General features: G+C 35.9%; 1 protein-coding gene across 4 annotated transcripts in view; it reads right to left on the bottom strand.

The window, feature by feature from the left end:
- Sik2 (salt inducible kinase 2) overlaps nt 1-22,515 on the bottom strand; it is a 121,791-nt gene extending 99,276 nt beyond the window's left edge. For 2 of the 4 annotated variants that reach the window (XM_027930719.2, XM_027930720.2), the window contains exons 1-3: nt 22,221-22,515; nt 10,125-10,241; nt 7,332-7,395 (exon numbers count right to left, since the gene is read on the bottom strand). In XM_027930719.2, the coding sequence (XP_027786520.1) occupies nt 7,332-7,395; nt 10,125-10,241; nt 22,221-22,355 (316 nt within the window). In that variant the 5' untranslated portion in view covers nt 22,356-22,515. Of the gene's footprint in view, nt 1-7,331; nt 7,396-10,124; nt 10,242-22,220 lie in introns of those variants that run through there. The other 2 variants (XM_071616690.1, XM_071616689.1) reach the window with 2 other exon arrangements.
- Nucleotides 22,516-23,021: the final 506 nt, after the last annotated feature.

Raw genomic sequence — 23,021 nt, 5'->3', positions numbered from 1 at the left:
TTATTTAGATATAATAATTTATACTCTGTGTGACTATCATTCAAAATAAAAATACTTCCATTATCCAGGATACTTCCCTCTTGGTCCTTTCAATTCAATTTTCCTCTCTCCTTAGAAATGATCACTTTCCAACTTCTATTACCATCCATTAGTATTGCCTGTTCTAAAACTTTACATAAACAGAACCATATAGTTTATATTCTTTTGTGTTCACTATCTTTTGCTCAGCACAATGTCTGTAAGATTTATCCATGTTGTTGCATGTGTAAGGAGCTCGCTCCTTTTTCCTGTTGAGTCATTTTCCATTGTATTTCTACCCACAAATTGTTTTGGATACCTTCTCCTGCTGATGGACATTTGGGCTGTTCCTGCTTTAGGCAATTGTTAAAAAGCTGTGATGAACAGTCTTGTACAAATCGTTTTTACGAACATCTGTTTTTATTTTTCTTGGGTTCGAGCACATGGTAAGCACATGCTCTACTACTGAATTACAGCCCTAGCCTGACAATTAACATCTTAATACAGACATTCAACCTCTTACATCTAAATAACTAAAATAGAGATGGCCTCTTTCCTCTGCCTTCAGACTATATATCACTGCTGGATTTACCTTCCTAAAAATGGCCTTTCATACATCATCATCTTTTGGTTTAAGGATGGCCATTCTAACAATCTTAACCTTATCCTAACACTCAAGGGCTTTCCCAATTGGTCCTAACATATGAGAGTAGGGGGAAGAATTCAAAAGGTAACCAAAAGATTGTGCCTAAAAGAGAAGAAAAGTCCAGAAGTGGCAATATAAGCATATTTGGCAAATGGAGGTAAATTCAAACTGATCAACTACAAGAAGTGAAAGTGGTTGCTTCTGAAGGAGTAGGGAGGATGGACGACTGGTATTTTCTGTAACAGATCTTGCAGAATTATCTGACTCCTTGAAGTTTACTAGCACAAGTATATGTTTTGCAAAAAAATAAAAACTTAGACGATAAAAGATAGGAAGGGAGAGAGGGAGAGAGGGAAGTAAGGAAGGAGTGAAGGAGGGGAAAAAAAAAAAAAGCTGGGTGGTGGCACATGCCTGTAATTCGAGCCTCAGGAGGCTGAGGCAGGATAATTGCAAGTTCAAGGGCAGGTTCAGCAACTTAGCAAGATCCTGTCTCAAAATAAAAATTAAAAAGGGCTGGAGATGTAGCTCATTGGTAAAACACCCTTGGGTTCAATCCCTAGTACCAAACAAACACACAACAACAACAACAACAATGATTTATTAATTGAGGTGAATATTATACTCTAATTTGGTTGTCCATTCCTAAGGATCATCAATAGATCTACGCAAGGAATAGTTGGACACATCCATGGTCTTAGTGGAGCTACCCTATTTTGGATTTTATCCAGTAAGCAATAGGGTAGTAAGTGAAAGTCATTTAACACAATTGTGATAAAATAAAAATAATATATTTGGAGGATTAAACAGGAATTGTACTGAAATGTACTTGACTGGGGAAGAAATAGGCTATGGTAAAAAAGAGATCTTCACTTCACTAAAGAGCAGAGGTGATGAAAGTCTAGATCAGGGTGATGACTGCAGTGACAGAAGGATTTAATTTCAAGTAATTCTGCAAGAACACAGGGTATGATCTGCTGGCCAACTAAGTATGAAAGGAAATAAAAAATAAAAAAAGGAACACAATACCCTTCTAGCACAGAGTAGGCACTGAAAGAAATACTAGCAAAGAGTGATTCCAAGGCTGAGACAGGAGGATTGTGAGTTAAAAGCCAGCCTCAGCAAAGAGGAACGCTAAGCAACTCAGAGTTCCTGTCTCTAAATAAAATACAAAATAGGGTTGGGGATGTGGCTTAGTGGTCAAGTTTTCCTGAGTTCAATTCCTGATACCAAAAAAAAAGTGATTCCAAAGTTATAAAACTAAAGATAAATCTTAATCCATAGTCCTAAGTAAACAATTTAATACTGTTTGTGTGGGTATTTCTCATTTAGGTCTCCAGTTGACTTAAAACATTTTTGGCTTAGGTCACTTAAAATCTTATATATGTATATTTTTCATTACTTGATTAATGTTGCGTGGACTATATCTTCAGGAGCCACATGAAATTTCAACTCTTTTACTAAAAACATTCTCATGCCATTACCTTGTTTTTTAATTTTTTTAAAAATTAATGATTATTATAAAAAACTCAGAAAATAAAGATAACTAACATGACTGTTTTTGTGTTTTAGAAAGATAATTCTGGAGCCAGTGTGAATTATAACAATTAGGAGGAGGCCGCATAACATAGATAAGGAAGAATGAGCACCCTACCTGAGGAATTAGCAGTGGGTATGAAGAGATGGGGACTTCTTAAAGAGATACTTAGGAAGCTGTAGGGGCAGGATTTAAAACTATCTGAAGAGGGATGAGGGAGAAGAAATCAATACTAACACCAAGGTTCCCAGTTTTTAGATGACTTTGTACAAGATGAAGCCAAGTAAGGAAAAGTACAGAAATAGTTTTTGTTAGAAAAGACAATAGAGTGGTTGGGCTATAAGCTATATGACAAAGTCAAAATAAAAAATCAATTGGACTAAATGATCTCTAAATTCTCTTCAGAGTCTTTCATTCTAAAATAGTGAAGATTATCCAAAGTTTTCATCATCTTTTTTAAAAATTTTTTTTTAACTTGTTGATAGACCATTATTTTATTACTATATGTGGTGCTGAGAATCAAACTCAGAGCCTCACATGTCAGGCAAGTGCACTACTACTAAGTCACAGCTCCAGCCCTAAGTCTTCATCATCTTTTAAAATTAAACTTTATTACTCATTATCTTCAGTGCTCAAGAAATAACTGTACCAGGAAAATAACTAGTATTCACTGTCCAACTTTCCTATCTTCTTCAGATTTTTTTTCTCAGAACTTGGATTAAACATTTACTTTAGACATTTAAAAATAAATTTTATTATATTTAAAATCTCCAAATTATGCCTCAATTTATATAAAATAAAGTGATACAAATCTGTTTCAGGAGTTTGGATAAGTTCTTAGCGAGAATAGAACTGAGACAATCCATTTTTATAGAAAGGACACCTACCATGTAACAGCCATGTCTAGTTTAATGAAACTACAGCTTAAAGTTTTAAAAATATCCCCATAGGTAAAGGCTTAAAAATCTTTCTCTTGCTGGGCATGGTGGTTGCAAGTTCAAAGCCAGTCTCAGCAACTTAGTGAGGCCCTAGGTAATTTAGCAAGACACTGTCTCAAAATAAAAAATAGAAAGGTCTGGGGATATGGCTCAGTGGCTCTGTGGTTAAGTGTCCCTGGGTTCAATCCCTGGTGCAAAAACCAACCAAACAAACAAACAAACAAAAAAAGCAAAAAACCCAACAACCTCTTTCGCTTGATCTTACTGTCCTTCTCAATTTGTTTTGGATAAAAAAATCAAACACACACACACACACACACACACACTTTGTGCATGTGAGTGCATGTGCACTAGGAATTGAACCCAGGGCCTCACCTATGCCAGGCAAGCCCTCTCTACCATTGGGCTACATTCCTGGCCTCACTGTCCTTATCAACTATCTCCCCATTTCTTTTCTCCCTTTTTGCAGCAGAATTCCTCTGAAGAGTCATCTATTTTGATCTCTTCATTGTTCTTTTCTCATTTTCTTTAAATCCCTTTAATCAAGCTTTTGACCCAGTTGCTCCACCAAAACTGCTCTTACCAACTGCCAAATATAAAGGTAAACTGTCATTTCCCACTATTCTTGACCTATCAGCCTCACTGACACAGATGTTCACTCCAGCCTCCTGAGATTACTTAGTTCACTTGGTTTCCAGGATACCACATTCTCTTTTTTTCCTTGTCTGGCTCGTTTGCTGGTTTCTTCTCTTTTCCCAACCTTTTAATGTTTGAGTGCCTCAGATACGAGGCTTTGTCTTCTTCCATAATTATATTCACTACTCACTACTTAAGTGGTCTTTATCTGTCGAAACATCTTACTGATTTTTTCTTTCAAAATATAGTCTGAGTTCAACAATTTGTGACTTATTACCCTCCTTCAAACCTGGTCTGAACTATCATCATCTACTACAATAGTCTCTGACCTGATCTTCCTGTTTCTATCCCTTCCCACTATAGTCTGTTCTCAACACAGCAGTGTGTGTCTCAGTGATACTTTTAAAATGCTAGATTAGATTCAGTTCACTTCTCTGCTGAAACCCTGCTGAGAATGGTTCCCTAATTTTATTCAAGGTAAAAGTCAAAGTCCTTAAAATGGCTTATTAAGGCCCAAATCTGCCCCACTCCTGCCTCAGATCTACTTTCTAACATCATCTTCTACTAGTCTTGCTCACTCTTGCTCTTTCCTTTTGCTTCTCTCCAGCCCTACTAGCCTCCCTGATATCTCTTGAACACACCAAGCAACTGTTGCCTCAGAGCCTTTGAATTACTCTTTTCTATCTCTGGATAATCCCCCCTCTCCCCATAGCTACAGGATTGTGCTTTTTAAATCTTTATTCAAATGTTAGTGAGGTGAGCCTTGATCACTATATTTAATATTGCAGCCAACTCCCCCAATCCCCATCCCTCCATCCTTGTATGTAAAGAAGCAGGAAAACATGAACATATCTGAGGAGAAACATCAACCAGTCCTGATCCAGAACTGACAAGTGAGGCTGGAATTAGCACACATGGACACTAAAAATTATTATACTGTATTCAAGATGTTCAAAAAGCTAAGTAAATACATGGAAGTTGTAAAAAAGTTTCAAGTTCCTTCTAAACTTGTACAACATCTGAGATGAAAAATATACTGGATGGGGAAAATGGCAGATTAGACACTGCAGAAGATCAGTGAACTTGAAGACATAGGAAACAGCAGCTACCTAAAATGAAAGAGCAAAAAGGAAAAAGAGTATCCAGTGAGCTGTGAGTCTATTTCAAACAACCTAATAAATGTTTGACTAGAATCTCTGACAGAGAGGAAAGAAGAAAGAGAAATGGGACAGAAAAATTAGTTAGGAAAACAACAGAATGAATTCAATTTAGGCATTTAGACATTTTTTAGCTGTTGTTCACAGGTCCAAGAAGATCTGTGAACACCAAACAAACAAACAAACAAAAAACCATAATGAAAACCACACAAAGGCATATCATAATCAAATTGTTATGTGATAACCAGTAAAAATGGGAGATCTTAAAAGTAGACACAGGGGGGAAAAAGCCATATTATATAGAAAGGATTTAGAACAATAGCAGATTTATTATCAGTAACAATGCTAATGAAAAGACAGTGAAACAGATATTTAAAGTGCTAAAAAAGAAAAGACAAGAAAACCAAAACAGTCAATCTTGAATTCTATACCTAGTGGAAATATCTTTCATAAACAAAGACAGGGATGGGGCATAGCTCATGAGAGAACACTTGGCTACCCTCTATGAGGCCCTGGGTTCAATCTCTAGCAATGCAACAACAACAAAAAAGAAAGTCAAGATAAAGACTATTTTAGCATATAAAAGCTGAAAAGATTTCATCACCTATGCTATAGGAAATATTAAAGTAAATCATTAAGCAAAAGAAAAATAACTCTATATGAAAGTATGAATCCACACAAAGGAGGATCAAATTATACATGTACATAGAGGAATGTGGCACACATAATGTGGCAATGGTTACTACACAGGTAAATATGTAGGGGTTTACAAAAAACACTGAAGTTTTTATAAAAGATACCTGCTAAAGGAAAACTAACAAAACTATATCGTGTGGCATAACAGACATAAATAAAATATTATAACAAGAACATAACGCGCCAACCCCAAAAAACTAAAGGCCGAATGTTTTCTCTGATATGCAGATGCTAACACAATGGGGATGGAGGGAGAAGTTCAGTGGACTAGACAAAGGGGAATGAAGGGAAGGGAGCGGATATGGGAATAGGAAAGACAGAATGAATCGGACATAACTTTCCTATGTTCATATTTGAATACACCACAGTCAAACTCTACAACAGATACAAGCAGAAGACTGGGATTCTAATTAGAATAAGTTATAGTTCATATATGTATAATATGTCAAAATACACTCTACTGTCATGAATATCTAAAAAGAACATAAAGGCCAGGTGGGGCAAAATAGAAGTATATTATTTTTAGGTTCTTATACTATATTTGATGTGGTAAATATTTCTTGAAGGTAGACTGTGTAAATCAAAGACTTGTATATGAATGCTCATAGTAACTTACTCCTAATAGCCCCAAACTGAATCCAACCCAAGTGTTTGTCAACAGACGGATGAATAAGCAAACTGGGGTATATTAATATAATAAATGACTACTTGGAAGAAAAACAAATTTTATGTTGATATATACAACAAAATGGATGAATTTAAAACAATTATACCAAGGAAAAGAAGATAGACTAAAAAGCGGTACACATCACACATTTATATAAAATTCCGGAAGCTACAAACAAATCTATAGAACAGAAACAGAAAGTAGTGCTTGTAAGTACAAAAAAACTTGAAAGTGATGGATATATTCATGTGGTGATGGTTTCACAGACATGTGTATGGATATCAAAACTTTTCAAATTGTACATATTAATTTAAGTATGTATAATTTACTGTATGTGAATTATTCCACAATAAAGCTGTTTAAAAAACAATTTTTGAACGAATTATTTAGACACCAGAATACTGTGGTTACATAAAGTAAAAATAAATAGATATTTTAGATGACAGCTAGAATAGAATACTTTCAATTTTTAGGGTAGAATAGATCACAGAGACCAACTAATTGAATACTGTTCTTATTAAAGATAAAGGAATCAAATCCCAGAGGGGGTTAGGGACTTGCCCTGAGGTCTGGTAGCTGTAGTGACACAAGGACAGGGATTAAATCAACATTATATCCCCAATACCTAAACCATAATAACATGACTCAATAATTCTTTGTCCGATCTTTCCCGTGGAAAGAAAGGTAAAAAAGAATATAAAAGTAAAGAAAACCTCTATTGCAACATGACTGAAAGTTTCTCCTTATTTTTGATTATCCAGTCTCTTTAACACTAATAGGAGAATTAAGCATATTACCCCCCCCCCCAAAATATATATATGTTAAGTTGTAGATGGACACAATATCTTTGTTTTATTTTTATGTGGTGTTAAGGCTTGAACCCAGTGTCTCACACATGCTAAGTGAGCGCTCTAACACTGAGCCACAACCTCAGCCCCCAACTCTTAAATAAGCTGAAAATTGAATATGAAATAACCCATCCATGTAGATTAGTGACCTTTTCAAATTAAAAAAAAAAAAATTAAGGTAAAAAACTTACCAAAAATTTCTCCATTTTTGGCATATTCTGTCACAAGGTACAACATACTCTTGGTCTCCATTACCTATTGATACATAATTTCATATTAGTCTCACAGGAAGGACATTCTATGGGGTTACCTAAATTAAAAGTATTAATAAAAAATCAGTTATGAAAAGTTCAGAGAAGTGTACAAGGCAATATCTGTATGCTAATATTTTAATGAAAAGCCTAGATCCTTTTTCTAAATGTGTCCAAGGACCAGTAGTAGCAACATTACCCAGGTGCCTGTTAGAAATGCAGAATCTAGGGCTTCACCTTGGACCTACTGGATTAGAATTTAATAAAATTGTGAAGTGATTTGTATGCACATGAAAACTGGAGAAGTACTAACATAGGTAATGGAAGTTTTGAAGATCAACTTTAACACCACCTCACAGAGTTTTTGAGCCCTAAGTTTTCGTGGTACCCTTGATTTTAAGAAAAGAAAAATAAAATAGAAGAAATTCATTTATCTGGCCTGCAGCCTAGCTAATCTGGTACAACATAGTATTCTTCCTCCTGTACTTAAATATTGTTACAAAGTACTACAATTGTAAAACACTGTTTGATAGCTTCTTCTTCATAGGTCTATTGCTAAATACTTAAAACTTTTTTTTTTAGTTGTAGATGAACACAATACCTTTATTTATTTATTTTTTTATGTGGTGCTGAGGATTGAACCCAGCGCCTCATGCATGCGAGACAAGTGCTCTACCACTGAGCCAAAATACATCCTTTTATTTTATTTTTCAAGGTTCACAAAGTATGTTGTCATCAATCTGACTTTTCAAACTATACTGAATACATATCTATTTAGAAAGGAAACTAATTTTTAGATTCAAGATGATTGATTTGCTTTTCTATAACCCAATTTGGGCTTAAACTAATCAAATAATAACTCTACTTTAATCAATTACTTAATATAAATAAAGATAGGATTGGGCTTGGGTTGTAGCTCAGTCGTAGAGTGCTTGCTGAGCATGTGTGAGGCTCTGGGTTTGATTCTCAGCACCACATAAAGATAAATAAATAAAATAAGGTATTGTGTCCATCTATAATTAAAAAATTTTTTAAATACTCTTTAAAAAAATAAAGATAGGATTATCATGTGAATCATAATAATGATACTCTTCAGTTTACAAGAGATTTCCTAGAATAAGTTTCCCAGAAGTATTTTTTTTTAGGAATTAAAAAAAAAAGTTTAAAGAAAGAAATACATTGATATAAATTTGACCTAAAAGGCTTCTGTAGTTTTAGAATGTTAGGAATTGGTTTGAACAGCACACTACAATCTTTCATTCTTGGATGCTATCTCATAAGCCAATGGTCTCCAATATTTTTTATTGCAAATGTCTACCAATAAATGTTAGTCAAATATATATGCAGGTTATATTTACATGTATATGCATGTATTTATGTACACATACACAGATATACAAATTATATACATGTCCCATTGTATAAATATACCATGTACACTATGAGATGCACAGAGGAGGACACAATAAACCTAACAGAAGTTCTAATATTTTCTTCTTATACTTCTCACACTTCCAAGTATAAGAAGAAATAAAATATTAGTATAAGAAGAACTTCTTATATTCCCAAGGACACTTTTACTAACCCATTTGAGAGCACACTAGTGTGAAACTGAATTGGATTTCTGATAAAAGTAAGGGCTGTGACTAATTTATGAGGTATATGTTAATGTGATGTTTATCAGCAAACTTCTAAAAATGTAATAATCAATATCACAGGCCAGTACAAGCCAACTTCAGAATGCCATGGGTATAAACATCATACTTTGAAGATGAAAGTCACAAGTCAGCATGCTGGGACCTTTCAGTTTTAGAAGTGTTCTGATTAAAAATGCCTACTTAACTAGTGAATAGAAATATTAGAAATGTTTTATATTACTATTATTAAACATGAAGTATTCTTTAAAAACCTGAGAAAAGGTTTCTTTTAAAACTGTGACTTAAAAGAGGTACAGTTTACAAAACTTTAGTCTTAATAAAGTTGATTTTTTTAAAAAAATCTTTTATTTAAAAAAAGAATGGTTTTATTTACTTTATGTGGTAAAATCAACCCCTCAAAAAAACAGTTTGGTGGTAACACACAATAAAGGGTGGAGGAGGGAAGAATAGAAGTTCAGTGAACTGGACAAAGGGGAATTAAGGGAAGGGAGAGGAGAGGCGGATAGGAAAAACAGTAGAATGAAGTGGACATAACTTCTATGTTCATATAGGAATACATGACCAGTGTAACTCCATATCATGTACAATCACAAGAATGGGAAGTTATACTCCATGTATGTATAACATGTAAAAATACATTCTAATGTTATGTATAACTAAAAAGAACAAATAAAAACTAAAAAAAAAGATTTGACTTTAGGTATTACAAAGTATCCACTAAATAATATTGTATTTCATCAAACATAAACAATATGCTTTTAAGACAAGCACAAGTGCCATATCCTCATTTCTGGCACCACTAACAAAACCCAGAAAGTTCAGGCAGGGTATCATAAATGCACAGTTGCAAAATAAATAACCAGCAATTGAGAGACAATTTAAAATCACCTGTTAGCTTCTGATTTCCAGATTTTTATTTAAGGATAATACAGAAAAATAGATGTGTTTGGTTTAGTAAAAACATATGTTAATTCTTCTTTTACAGATTAAAAAAACTAACATAAAAGGAAAAAGCATGATGCAAAATAGAGATCTGAAAATGGCAACCATGAAGAAATATAAGGCTAAACCATACCTGATAAAGTTTGATGATGTGAGGGTGGTCTAACATTTTCATTATTTGTACTTCTCGATAGATTTTCTCAAGGTTCACTGCATCCAGCTGAGACTTATCTATTATTTTTATCGCCACCTGTGTCCCAGAAATAAATACATTCAATATGTAACAGTTAACATTTTCTGTTAAGAATTCATCTAATAAATGACATCTGACTTTGCCTGTAAGTTACTATGACCATGATAGTTAGTTTAAATTCAATGCATTAATTCATTTATTTAAGAAATATTTTTAAAACTCTTACCACGTGTAAGGCACTGCAGTAGATTTTGTCTGGCAGTGTCTTTAGCATGCTATGAAGAACAACTCTGCAAAGTTACTTTAATAAAACATTTGGGGCTGGGGTTGTGGCTCAGTGTTAGAGCACTTGCCCAGCATGTATGAGGCACTGGGTTCCTTTCTCAGCACCACATATAAATAAATAAGTAAACTAAAGGTTCATCAACAACTAATAAAAATATTTTTAAAATAAAACATTTCACTTCAATACAACTATAATTTTTTTTACATCATCTATAAACTGAATAAAGTCTTATAAGTTTCAATTATCTCACTGTAAAATAACTACAAAGTAATAATCTGCCTGAATGGATAGGGAAACTTTGGTATATATACATAATGGAACATTACTCAGCATTAAGAGAATAAAATCATGACATTTGCAGTTAAATGGACAGAGCTGGAGAATATAATGCTAAGTGAAGCAAGCCAATCCCCCCAAACCAAAGGCCCAATGTTTTCTTTGATATGAGGATGCTGACTCATAATGGCTAGGGGGGGTGGAGGGGGCATAGAAGGAATGTAGGAACTTTAGGGCAAAGGGGAGGGAGGGGAAAGGAAAGGGCAAGGGCAAGAGGGTAGGAATGATGGTGGAATGAGTTAGACATGTATGAAGACGCGAATGGTGTGAAAATACTTTGTGTACCATCAGTGACTTGAAAAACCGTGCTCTATATGTGTAATATGAAATGAATTGCATTCTGCCATTGTGTATAACAAATTAGAATAAATGATTTAATAAAAAAATTATATGGTTGCAAATTATATCTTAATAAAGATGTTTAAAAAATAATAAATGTAGGACCAAAATTTGCTGTTACGAAGGAAAAAAAAATAAAAGACAGTAAACATTCTGGGGGGAAAAAAAGTAATAATCTGCCAAACAAAAAGCTGTTTAGAAGTCAGTTTCAGTTGAACTGAAATACTATATCTCCAGAAGAGTAGGTGATAGGTTCCAAATAACAGACATATTTTTCTGGGGATAGAAAATGCTGAATATAAAGAATTGAAATTCATCTACATGAAAAAATATCAATTGGATTAAATTTCATTTAAAAATAAAAATGAAAAAATCTCAAATATGAGTAAACACTACATTTTAACTTTCTAAAAGGAATTTGATTTCGGGAAATACAGCCTCATTCTGTCATAACTAAATAGGAACCCAAACAATCCCAAGGTTAAGAATTTGGTGTTTTATCATTGTAATCAAAATACTTGAAAGCTGAATGTATTAAACTTTAATTGCTAGATAAAAGTAGACTGATTAAAATTGTACTTGCGATTAAATTAATTTGAAGGTGAAATGACTGGGTAGGCAGAAATCAACAATCACACACTTTTTTCATGCAACTAAGAAGAATCAATTTAAAAAATTGTAGATATTTGGTTGAAATTAAGGCAATATGATTTAAATAAAATTTTCAGTTAATTGACACCTCAATTTAATTCTAATGTTTTGAAGAAACTTCAAAATGTACTTCACATTCTATAAAAAACTATTCTAAACCTATAAAAAAAAAAAACCTATTCTTAACCTTATGATGCTTCAAGGTAAATTTTAATATCAACTATTTATGGCCCCTAATAATTCATCACTATTAAAAAGGTATGCAAGGGGCTGGGATTGTGGCTCAGTGGTAGAGCGCTCGCCTAGCATGGGTGGGACCCGGGTTTGATCCTCAGCACCACATAAAAATAAAGGTATTGTGTTGTGTCCATCTACACCTAAAAAAAAAAAAAAGTATGCCAGAGAATAGGACTAGGCATGGTATCCTGTTCATAAGATTTTTTCCTTCTCTTCTAATGTCTGGGCTGTCCTTTGCTATTATCCCCTAAAGTTTATAGTTTATTTCTTCCTTCCTCTATTTCTAACTTGCTATGCATAGCTTCTTTCTTATTTGAATTAATTGTAACCCACAGAACCACCAAGCTCCTCAGGGGAAATCAGATTACTAAACATAATGTGTAAAATTAAATTACTGCCTCAGAAGAAAAAGGTTAGTAGCTCCTTTTCTAGGCAGTAAAGTACGTGAGTTCTGTGAAAGCTATTTTCATTTTGTTTAGTGGTGTTTTATTATTGTAATCAAAATACTTGAAAGCTGAATGTATTAAACTTTAATTGCTAGATAAGTAGACTGATTAAAATTGTACTTGCGATTAAAGATACTACGGGGCCACATCAAACCTAAAGACATTTAAAGAGACCCTTTCCCCCCATGAAGAATATGACAAAATCCAGTTTTATCAGTTACTTTGGCTAACTTTGGGTAAAAATTGCCATACGTTGGGTTGGTGTGTACTTGAATTTCCTCAGTATTCCTTAGGAAGGTACATGGAATTTCACAGATAGGCATATTTTGAAGAAAATGTCTTGCCCTACAATTTCTGGAGTGTGTCTAGATACCAGCACCTACTCCTCAACAAAAAGCTTTTATTAAGAAATGGGTTACAACAACTTAATAGAGTTGGAGAGAAGGAATCATGTTTCTTTCAAATTACATGATTACTATCATTAGAAAATATTGTATACACTTTGCGTATCATATTTAATGTTAAAGGAAAAGTTTTAAAATACAAATTAAAGCAAGATATTATCCAGATATTTCCTCTTTTATATTCTTTTGGAATCTTGGCCTCAACAATAAAAAAGTAAAAAAATAAACAAATAAGATTAAAAAGCTATATAAATTGTCCAATGAAACTTTAATTATAAGCCTCATTTTTAACTTTTCTGAACAGACAATTCTCACATGATAATTCTGTCTTCAATTTCATCTTGGGTCACAGAACACATATATCTACAAATCTTTGTAATTATTTCTTTGATATTACTTCTTGTTTGTAAGGCTGTTTGTTGAGAAGATGCTGCTTCTCTAAAGAAAAAGTGGAACAAATATTGGCATGCTCTTATAATAGGATAGTCCATCTGCTTTAACAAGAAGACCCCAAATGTATTATGATTCAAGTACATCAGAAGTTTATTTCTTGTTCATGTAGAAGAATTGGATGGGTAAAGTTAGTTAGCAGACATGAGATTCAAAGTGGTGTTTCTATATTTAAGGTGTTTTTCTAACGTTACTTTGAAGGTTGTCTCTACTGCAGCCAAAAAGAGGAAGAAAGCTCAGAAAGGACTCTCATAGCAGGTTTTTATGAATGAGGCCTCAAAGCAGTGCATACTATTTCTGCTCATTCCAAAAGTTAGAACTCAGTCACATGACCGCACCTAAATGCAAGAGAGGAACACAAACAGTCTAGTTGTATTCCCAGAAAGAAGAAAAAGTAGACCTTTTGGTGAACAGCTAGGAATCTGCCATACTCTCGATAGAGTTCTTCAGTAAGAACTTCTCAGAAATATAAAAAAAATGATGGTGACTTTCACAACTGGATAGCACTTTTTAATTTTACAAGACACTTTAAGGTATTCTATCGCATTTGTTTTCCAATTCTGTAAAGTAAATAGTAGTAGTAGTACATCCCTGAGCTCATGAAACTGAGATTCAAAAGGTGTCACATATTCACATTCATATGGGGTTCAATTCCCAGCACCAAAAAGGGGAAATAGTCATATAATCTTCCAAGTTCCTAGAGCTATAATAAATTAAGGGTAAAAACCCCTCCAAGTCTTCTAACTCCTAGTTTTTTTTTTTTTCACTATTTCAGAGAGCCTACAAGTCACATTTACCAAACAATTGTTATATGCTAGGAATGATGCCTGGGATATAAAAATGAATGAGATGTGTTTCTCATCCTCAAGGAATGTAATAGGTCTATGAAAACAAAATGAACTAATTTTATAAATTAAAAAAAAATCTGTATCTTGGGATTTCCCCAACGGTGTACAGAAAGTTCCCAACTTAAGTTGTGTTCTTCTATTTTCCTGCCTAAACTTCTTCTTTAACAAACATGTATTATTTTTCTAATCAGAAAAAAAAAACAGATAAATGAAATGGAGTTATTTATAATACATGCCAAATTCTTCGTCTATGAAACACTGTAATCATTTTCGTACTATCTAATTTTCCTAGAATATGGCTATATTATTTTATATGATTTACATATTAAGAAGCCCATATACATAGAAATGTCTCCAAGAATGTTAAATTTAAAAATCCATGAGTAACAACTATGTAAAATACAAATTTGCAAGTACAAGAAATTAAATGTAAGACCAGAAATGAAAACTGTCAAACTGATGAATAAAAGAACTGTCTTTCATTTTTATTTTCTTTCTTTTTTTGGTGCTGGGAATTGAACCCAGGGCTTCATGCTTTTCAGGCAAGCACTATATCACTGAGCCACGTCCTCAGTCCCTGTCTTTCATTTTTCAAATCATAATTTGTCCTTCTGAGGCACCGAGTAGCATCATCCTTACCATACAATTAGATTTTTGAAGTTATAAAAAAATTCACTTTGCAAGCTTACATAGATGGTGTCCAACTTATGATGTTTGAACTTAAGATTTTTTTCAATTTTAGATGGTGCAAAGATGACATGCATTCAGTAGCAACTGTGCTTCAAATGTTTTATCCTTTCCTCGGCTAACAATGTCTGTCGAGATTCTCTCCATGCTGGGCAGCAGCAGTGATGTGCAACTCCCAGTCAGCTATGTTATCACAAGAATAAACAACCAGTACCCTATAGTACAGTGCGTTGTTAAGTGATGATGTTCGTAGGTTAGGTAAAGTAAATGCATTTAAATTCATAATACTGTCAATTTATAATGGGTTTATTAGGATATAGCTCCATTGTTTCGTGAAGGAGTGTCTGTTTATCAAACACCAGTGAAAATACAAGATAGCAGCCTATGAGACGATTGAAAAGTCAGTGTGAATAAGTGGTCTATAATGACAGGATTTTTGAAAGCAGTAAAAACACGAAAACTAACACAAAATTCTCTAGTTATTCTTTCATAGTATATAAACTAAACTTTTCCCCCCATGTAATTTGATGTTAAAATACTTGTATTTAGACAATAAAATAAATTCTCATTTATATTTGACTTTTTGTAACAGTGGGTAAGGAAAAAAGACTAGAGGAAAGGTAAAGGGCCCTATGCTTTCATAACCACAAAAATTGAACTTAGAATTCTTAAGATTATAAAAGAAGCAATTAAAAATAATTTCCTACCTGAAAAATATTTAAGCAGATCAACAAAAAAGACAGTGTAATTTAAAAATGGGCCAAAGTACGAAAACACAATTCAAGAGAGAAATGCAAATAGCCATAATGCTTTAATCAAATTAATCAAATAACACAAATTTAAATAACAAAATGAAAACAATTAAAAAATAAAAATCACAAAGAATATTACTTCCCTCTACCAAGCTGGCAAAGATTTAAAAAGCAGTATTCCTGAAAACTATGTGTGCTTCCTTTTGAAAATTAATGGGTACTCCTTTTCTGGAGGGTAATTTGGCATCTCATGCCATAAGATAGGTAATGTACAGATTCCTTGACGTAAGGATTCCATTTCTATGGCATTTCCCTTAATAAATAATCAGGTACATACACAAAAGTGTATGTAGAGGAATACCCTCTGAAAGATTATTTTAGAGAGAAATCAAGAGAGAGAAATAAACTAGATATTTACTAATAGGAAACTGATTAAATAAAAACACGGAGGAAAAAAAAACATGGAGGATAGGGTGCCATGCCGCATGCCTGTAATCTTAATGGCTTGAGAAGACTGAGGCAGGAGGATCTTAAGTTCAAAGTCAGTCTCAGCAAAAGCAAGGCACTAAGCAACTCAGAGAGACCTTGTCTGTACATAAAATACCAAATAGGGCTGAGGATATGGCTCAGTGGTTTAGTGACCCTGAGTTCAATCCCTGGTATCAAAATACAAAACAAACACCAACCAAACAAATAAAAGAACATGGAGGATCATATTCAAGAATACTATTCAACAATGTTTTATTTTATTTTTTTGGTACTGGGGGTTGAATCCAGGGATTCTTAACCACTGAATTACAGTTCCAACCCTTTTTAAAAATGTTTTGAGACAGGATCTCACTAAATTTCTTAGGGCCTCAATAAGTTGCTGATGCTGGCCTTCACCATGTGATCCTTCTGCTTCAGCCTCTCAAATTGCTGGGATTTCAGGTATGTGCCACAGTGCCCAGCTTAACCATGCTTTAGACAGATTTTTTTTGGAGGGGTGGGAAATGTTAATAATATGTGGTTGTAAAGTTCTGTGTCGAAGGAACCACTGAGCTAGAGCCAGTCCAACGTTAATAATATGTGAAGTAAAAAATAGACTGTGCTGGGCACATGCCTATAATCTCAGCAGTTTAGGAGGCTGAGGCAGGAGGATCTCAAATTCGAGGTCAGCCTGGGCAACCTGGTGAGATCCTGTCTCAAAATAAAAATTCAAAAGGGCTGGGGATGTAGCTCAGTGGTCCAGTGCCCTTGGGTTCAATCCCTTGTACCAAATAAATAAATGCATACGTACATTTTTTTTTTTTTTTGAGAAATAAAAAGATGGAAGTAGAAGGAGGAAAGGTAGTAGGTTCACTAAAAAGGAAAGAAAGATATTAGAAGAAATTCTGGAATCCATTTGACATCACTGCTGACCTGAAATCAGCAGTGGGCCATAAATCAAATGTCATCATGTGAATCCAACAAGAGGAAGAAGCCAGTTTCAGTTATTTCCAAATAAATGTTTTCTTAATTGTCTGATACTGAGATAAAATTTCCCAGAGGATATAAAATCAGAACACATTAAAGTCTGTTAAAGTTAAAAAGTTTCTGCGGAATATAAAAATTTATACAACTCTTATTTTGAACATTTTTCTCCTTCCCGAAAAATAACAAGATAATTTTGAACAATATTTAGTAGGATAATTTACCAATTGTTTTTTTGTCTGTGATGCCAAGAGATGAGAAAATGTTTCTAATAAAGCACATGTATATTATCTGACAAATACAATTTGTTTGAACACAATTAAGGTCATACATAGGCCTAAATACAAATATTAGTGGTTATTTGATAACAAGTCCTTTGATTACACATAGTACCACTGCTTCTTGAAATTTGGAATATTTTCCAGTGCGTGCAAGATTGATACCAAGACTACTGAAATGAGTTTTAAAATTTGAAAGCAAAAAATAGTAAATATAGTCCAAACACATTTAAAAAATAAGTTCTCTTCAATAAATATTATAGTCATGGTGTAATATCCCCTTTTCTTGTTTCTGTCCTTGCTATGAAAGACAATTTTGAACTTTAACTGTTTGGAAAGCTTTAAAAAATCCTAGATTTTAAGGTAGTAGTTTAAGAATTAAACCTAAATATGAAAGTCCCAAAATGCACATGGACAGCTTTTCAGTGAACAAAAGCAGTTTTCAGAATGTCCTTGATTTTAGTTCTGCATTCCAGGTTCTCTTAAGGATAAGTAAGTAGCCTAACACCTACATGCCATTTTAATAAGGTAATTTTTAGAACCTCTGTGAAAAATCTATTAAGATTCCTTAGACCACACATCTACATGCTATTTATGTAAGAACACAAGAGGTACCGTGTTGAGGAAAACTCAGTTATCTATCATAGGAAAGAGATGAAAATAACTAATGATAGTTATCCCTGAGTTGTGATATTATAAGTAACTATTTTCATTTATCTAAACCTCTAAATTTCTCAATAGTAAACATAATAGATTTGGTAATAAAAATATGCAGCTCTTTAATGTAAAAGTAATACCTTCTCACTTAGGAATTTCCCTTCTAGGAATTTACCAGCAATTCCTTCTTCCTAAAAAAAAAATTGTAAATACAGACACAAAAATGTTCTTTGCCAATTACTTACTATAAGTGAAAACTGAAAATAATAATATTCAACAATAATGGAAACTTTAAGTAAAATGGGGTTCATCCTGTGCATGCATGAATTACAACAACTCCCATCAGCATGTATAACTGTAATGCACCAGTTGAAAAAGTAGGGAAAAAAAAGGGGATTCATTTACAAGGCAGAACACTATCCAACTATTATAAATGTTGTTATAAAGTTATACACAATAAGCAAAATGCTTCAGCATTAGTGTTAAATGGAAAAAAATAATGTAACTTATATATGTGTATCATGAACTTTCATCTATGGAAAAACACATTTAAATAGACTAGACGGAAATGTGACATAATGTTACGAATGGTTTATTCCCACTGGTGGAAAAATTATATATTTTTTGTACTATATGCCTCTTTATTCTTAGCATTTTCTATAGCGAAACATTTTTTAACCACTGGAAAACAACAAAAGGGGCACAAAAGGGCTTTTTCATAATTTTGCTTAAGAGACAAAAAAACTACACAGTTAATTAGAAGGAAAAAGTTGTTTCCTAGTATTTTATTCATAAAATAAAACATTACTCAAGGATACTCACAGACTAGAAAACTAGCAACTGCTATTTCCTAAAATAGTTTAATAGCCTAAATGCTATCATCCTTTTCCCATTACACTAATTTTATAAAATTAGCTTCTCTAATTCATAAGCCACAAACCAGTACTACAAGCTTTCATGAAGTATTATATTAGGAAGTTAGATTCTACCACCAGCTGCCTTCCATTCTGAATGCAAAATTTATAGAGATCTAACATACATATATCGCTTGAGATGATGTAAATATATTTCTTAAACAATGTTAAGCTGTTTGATAGATTAGACAAAATGAAGATCTCTTTTTTCTACTAATTTTTTTCCCTGAAAGGGAAACAGATTTGGATCTCCCAAACTCTGCAGAAAATTTATCATTTTTGAGTGATACAGATAAAGAGATGGAGAAGAATCAATTAAAAATAAAAGAATTCAATTGTTCATCACACAGATGTTTAAGCTAAGCCCTAAAATTTTCTCCATGAGCAAACTTGGGAAAAAAATATCTCTGAGGTTTTTTTGGGGGGTGGGGTGGGGTGGGGAGGGGTACCGGGGATTGAACTCAGGGGCACTGGACCACTGAGCCACATCCCCACATCCCCAGCCCTATTTTGCATTTTTATTTAGAGACAAGGTTTCACTGAGTTACTTAGTGCCTCGCCATTGCTGAGGCTGGCTTTGAACTTGTGATCTTCCTGCCCCAGCCTCCCAAGCTGCTGGGATTACAGGCGTGTGCCACTGCACCTGGCTGATCTTTGAGTTTTAAAACACATAAATTTACATTGATGTTAAAGCATATGAAACATTAGGGTTTTTTGTTGGTGGTGGTGGTGATGTTTGTTTTTGTGGTGCTAGGTAGAGAACCCAGGGCCTTAGGCTTTACTAAGCAAACACTTCCCCACTGAGGTACACCCCCAGCCCAATGTAGTTTTAAGGTAGTTGTATTTATCAAAGATGCAAATATTTATCCAATGAAGGTAACAATTACTGATTTAAAAAAAAAACTCATTGGCAACAAATAGTATACTTTACGAAACCACTGTATTTGTGTTCTTGCTAAACAATTCTTAAAGCAAATTATGTGTGAAAGTTCACAGATCCACTTTACATATTTTAAGATCTCCCAAAACTTTTGTTCAGCAATTGCCAGGCCATTTTCTTCATCCATCTCTATCTTAACATCTCCAATCACACCAAATTACCACAAAAGCTCACACTCATACTTAGTGATGTTCACATTATTTCTTTTTTAATTTTAATTAATGATAATTTCTTTTAAGAAGCACAAGGGGGATGGGATCTGCAAACCAGCAATTTAGCGTTTAACACAAATTATTTTTCACAAATATATAATACACAATTTAGGATCTGAGTGCTCTTTCATGATTTGACTGGTGACTTCAATTACAAATGCATTTGATCTCAAGCTATCTGATAGCCGAAGGATGACATTACTCCACAGTGCCCCCTAGCTCATTAAGCTGTATCAGCTTGAAAGAGACACCATTGGAACTGTCAACCTCAAGAGAAAGTATCAGTTACCATCACTTCCACTAATAGAGTTCTTAAACAGATGTTATATTAACTAAATTTGACCTGACAAAATAACATAAGTAAAATTTACTAGTAATACTAATAAAGAGCTGTTGAAAAAATATTATGAACCATGGGACTGATATTCAGTCATGTAATAATACAGCTCAAAAGTGTTACAGAATCTCTATACTTAGAGATTCTGTACAATATGTTTGATTTTTAGATAATCATTAAACAAGGGCTCATATGAAATACACGTTTTAAGTGTTTTCCTTTTTATGTAACTTAAAGGAAAATGGCATGACATTCAGCCATGGCTCTTTAGTGGAATGAACCACTTTCTTCATTAAAAAAAAAATACTGGGATCAGATTACACTATGCAAAGATTTAGTAATGTCATTATAGTCATATTATCATTACATCTCAGTCTAAATCGCTAAAACTGGAAACACCGCCAAATTTGTGCAAGAAAAATTTATGACCTTGGTCCTAATGCCTCAAATAATTCAGATTTGGGTTGCTTTAGGATCAGTAGAGGGCAAAAAGTGAAGATGACATGATATATTCCCCTTCTTTTTAAAAATGGACATTAAGCAAAACTTTTAAATACTACTACTACGAAAATCATTCAACCTTTCAAATGCCCTTCGCCTTACGTAAGTCATCCTAGAAAAAAATAAAAGTACTACTTTATTCTAAATTCAAAGTCCTCAAAGTCTAGTGCATTAGTACTAACAAGGGCGGGGGGAGGGAAGGAACAGGATGAAACTATGGGGAAAACTGAAAAATGGTGAAACTCCAGTGACAATTACAACGAGGCAGAATAGAGTATGTCAAAACCACTAGGCTTTATTCTACAGAATGGTTTTGTTTCTTTTTCCCCCCCCAAGATATTTAATTTGCACATCTTAAAATAGAGACCCTGAGGAGAGCAGCTTGAAGCAGTGGAAGGAAGGGGGGCGGGTTAGGTAAGAACAGAGACTTGTGAGAAAATATGTGCGGTGCATTAGAATGTGCAATGGAGGGGGGGGGGGTGTGCTGGATTCGCCGTCAGGAAGCAGTTGAGGGCTTTAGGAGTAGAGAGGCATTCTGATGTGGTTTAAGGAATTCATTTTTACAGACAGAATGCACACCTGGTAAAGGGACAACCCTACACAAGTAAAACCAACCCACCAACTGTACAAATATCGAGATGACCATTTTAACCAGTTCTTTTGTCTGGAGTATTAGATGGAAATGCCTCAGGCAAGAGATCCAGCTAGCCAGACACCAAATCAGAGACCTTGCAAGGCAAAAGGAGGGAAAGAAGGACAGTGGCCGCCAGGGCATTCCCGGACACGGAGGCCCCTTCCTAGCTGGGCAGGAGGAAAGCCAGGGTCGGGGGCCGCGCGATCCCCGTGCGCGGAGCCCGAGCGCAGGAGGTCCCCTCCACGGGCTGGCGACATCTCTCACCGCGCAGCCCGGGAGCACCGAGACTTCCCCTCCCACCCCACCCCCAGTCGAAAGCGGGGAAGACGCGGAACTTGGGCTCCGGAGCCGAGGCCACAGACCAGGTCACGGCCCGGGTGGGAGGCTCTGGGAGAAATTCCGTGGGCCACCGGGGGTGGCGTAGGGGAAGGCAAAGCCCGGGGGGACCGGGCTCCCTACGGACGGCACTCGGGTCTGGGTGACCGGGCCCGGGTCCCTTCGCTGCTCACCGACCCCCAGCACCTCTGGGTCCTCACGGTCCCAGGCCCGCTCGCCTAAGCAAGTGGCGCGGCCTCTCTGGTGTTCCCGGTCGCACCACTGCAGCCTGCCCTTTCAGTAAACAGCTTCTCTCCCAAACCCTCTCTTCGGACGCTCCCGCCGAGCCCCGGGCCGCACCTCCGTCTTGGTGATCCGGTGCCGCCCCAGCTTCACCACCGCGAAGTTGCCCTTGCCCAGCGTTCCCTCGATGTCGTAGAACCCCACCCGGACCGGCCCGCGCTGCAAGTGCCTCGGGCCATCCGCCATGACCATGCTGGGCCCCGCTGCTAGACACGGCGACTGGAGCGTGAGCGGGCGGGCGGACCGGCTGCGCGGCTCGGCTCGGGCGACGGCCGCTCCGATCGCTCCTTCACTCCTTCCCTCCCGCTCCGCAGGGCCCAGCCAGGCGCGCGCCGCCGCTGACGTGCGCCGACGTCAGGGGGCCGGGGCAGGGGGCGGGGGCGGGACCGGGCCTCGATTGGTCACCATGGCGACCGGAGCACCGCCGACGTAGGCGGCGCGAGGGAGAAAGGGTGGGACTGCGCGCGGGGAGGGGCGCGGACCTGGCCGGCGCGGTCCTTCCGGGCTTCGGCGCCCTCCGCTCTTTCTCCGCCTCGCTGCTGCCAGGGGCGGGGTCGCCGCCCGGCCCGCCCGGTTTCCCGGCCTTCCAGCGGTAGGGCAAGAGCGAGCCCTGGTGGGCCGTTCGGAGGTGTGCATCGACCTGCATCTGGCCTGTGGGCTGCTGCTCTGCCCCGGCGTTCTCCGCCCACCTGCGGACCTTCCCGCCAAAACCTCTCACCTATGAGTAGAGTGCTCCCTAAATTTGGCTTCAGCAAAGAACTGTGGCTGAGTAACGCGTTGCTCACAGGCTTCTTTCTTTGTGTCCTTTTCTCATGTTGTTGCTATAAATGTCCTTCCACATTTTGATGTCGCTGAGGA

This window comes from Marmota flaviventris, chromosome 9 (assembly GCF_047511675.1).
Source record: "Marmota flaviventris isolate mMarFla1 chromosome 9, mMarFla1.hap1, whole genome shotgun sequence".
NCBI classification, from domain to species: Eukaryota; Metazoa; Chordata; class Mammalia; order Rodentia; family Sciuridae; genus Marmota; species Marmota flaviventris.
Note: the sequence above shows the minus strand (reverse complement) of the source record. Positions and strands in the feature narration are given on the sequence as shown.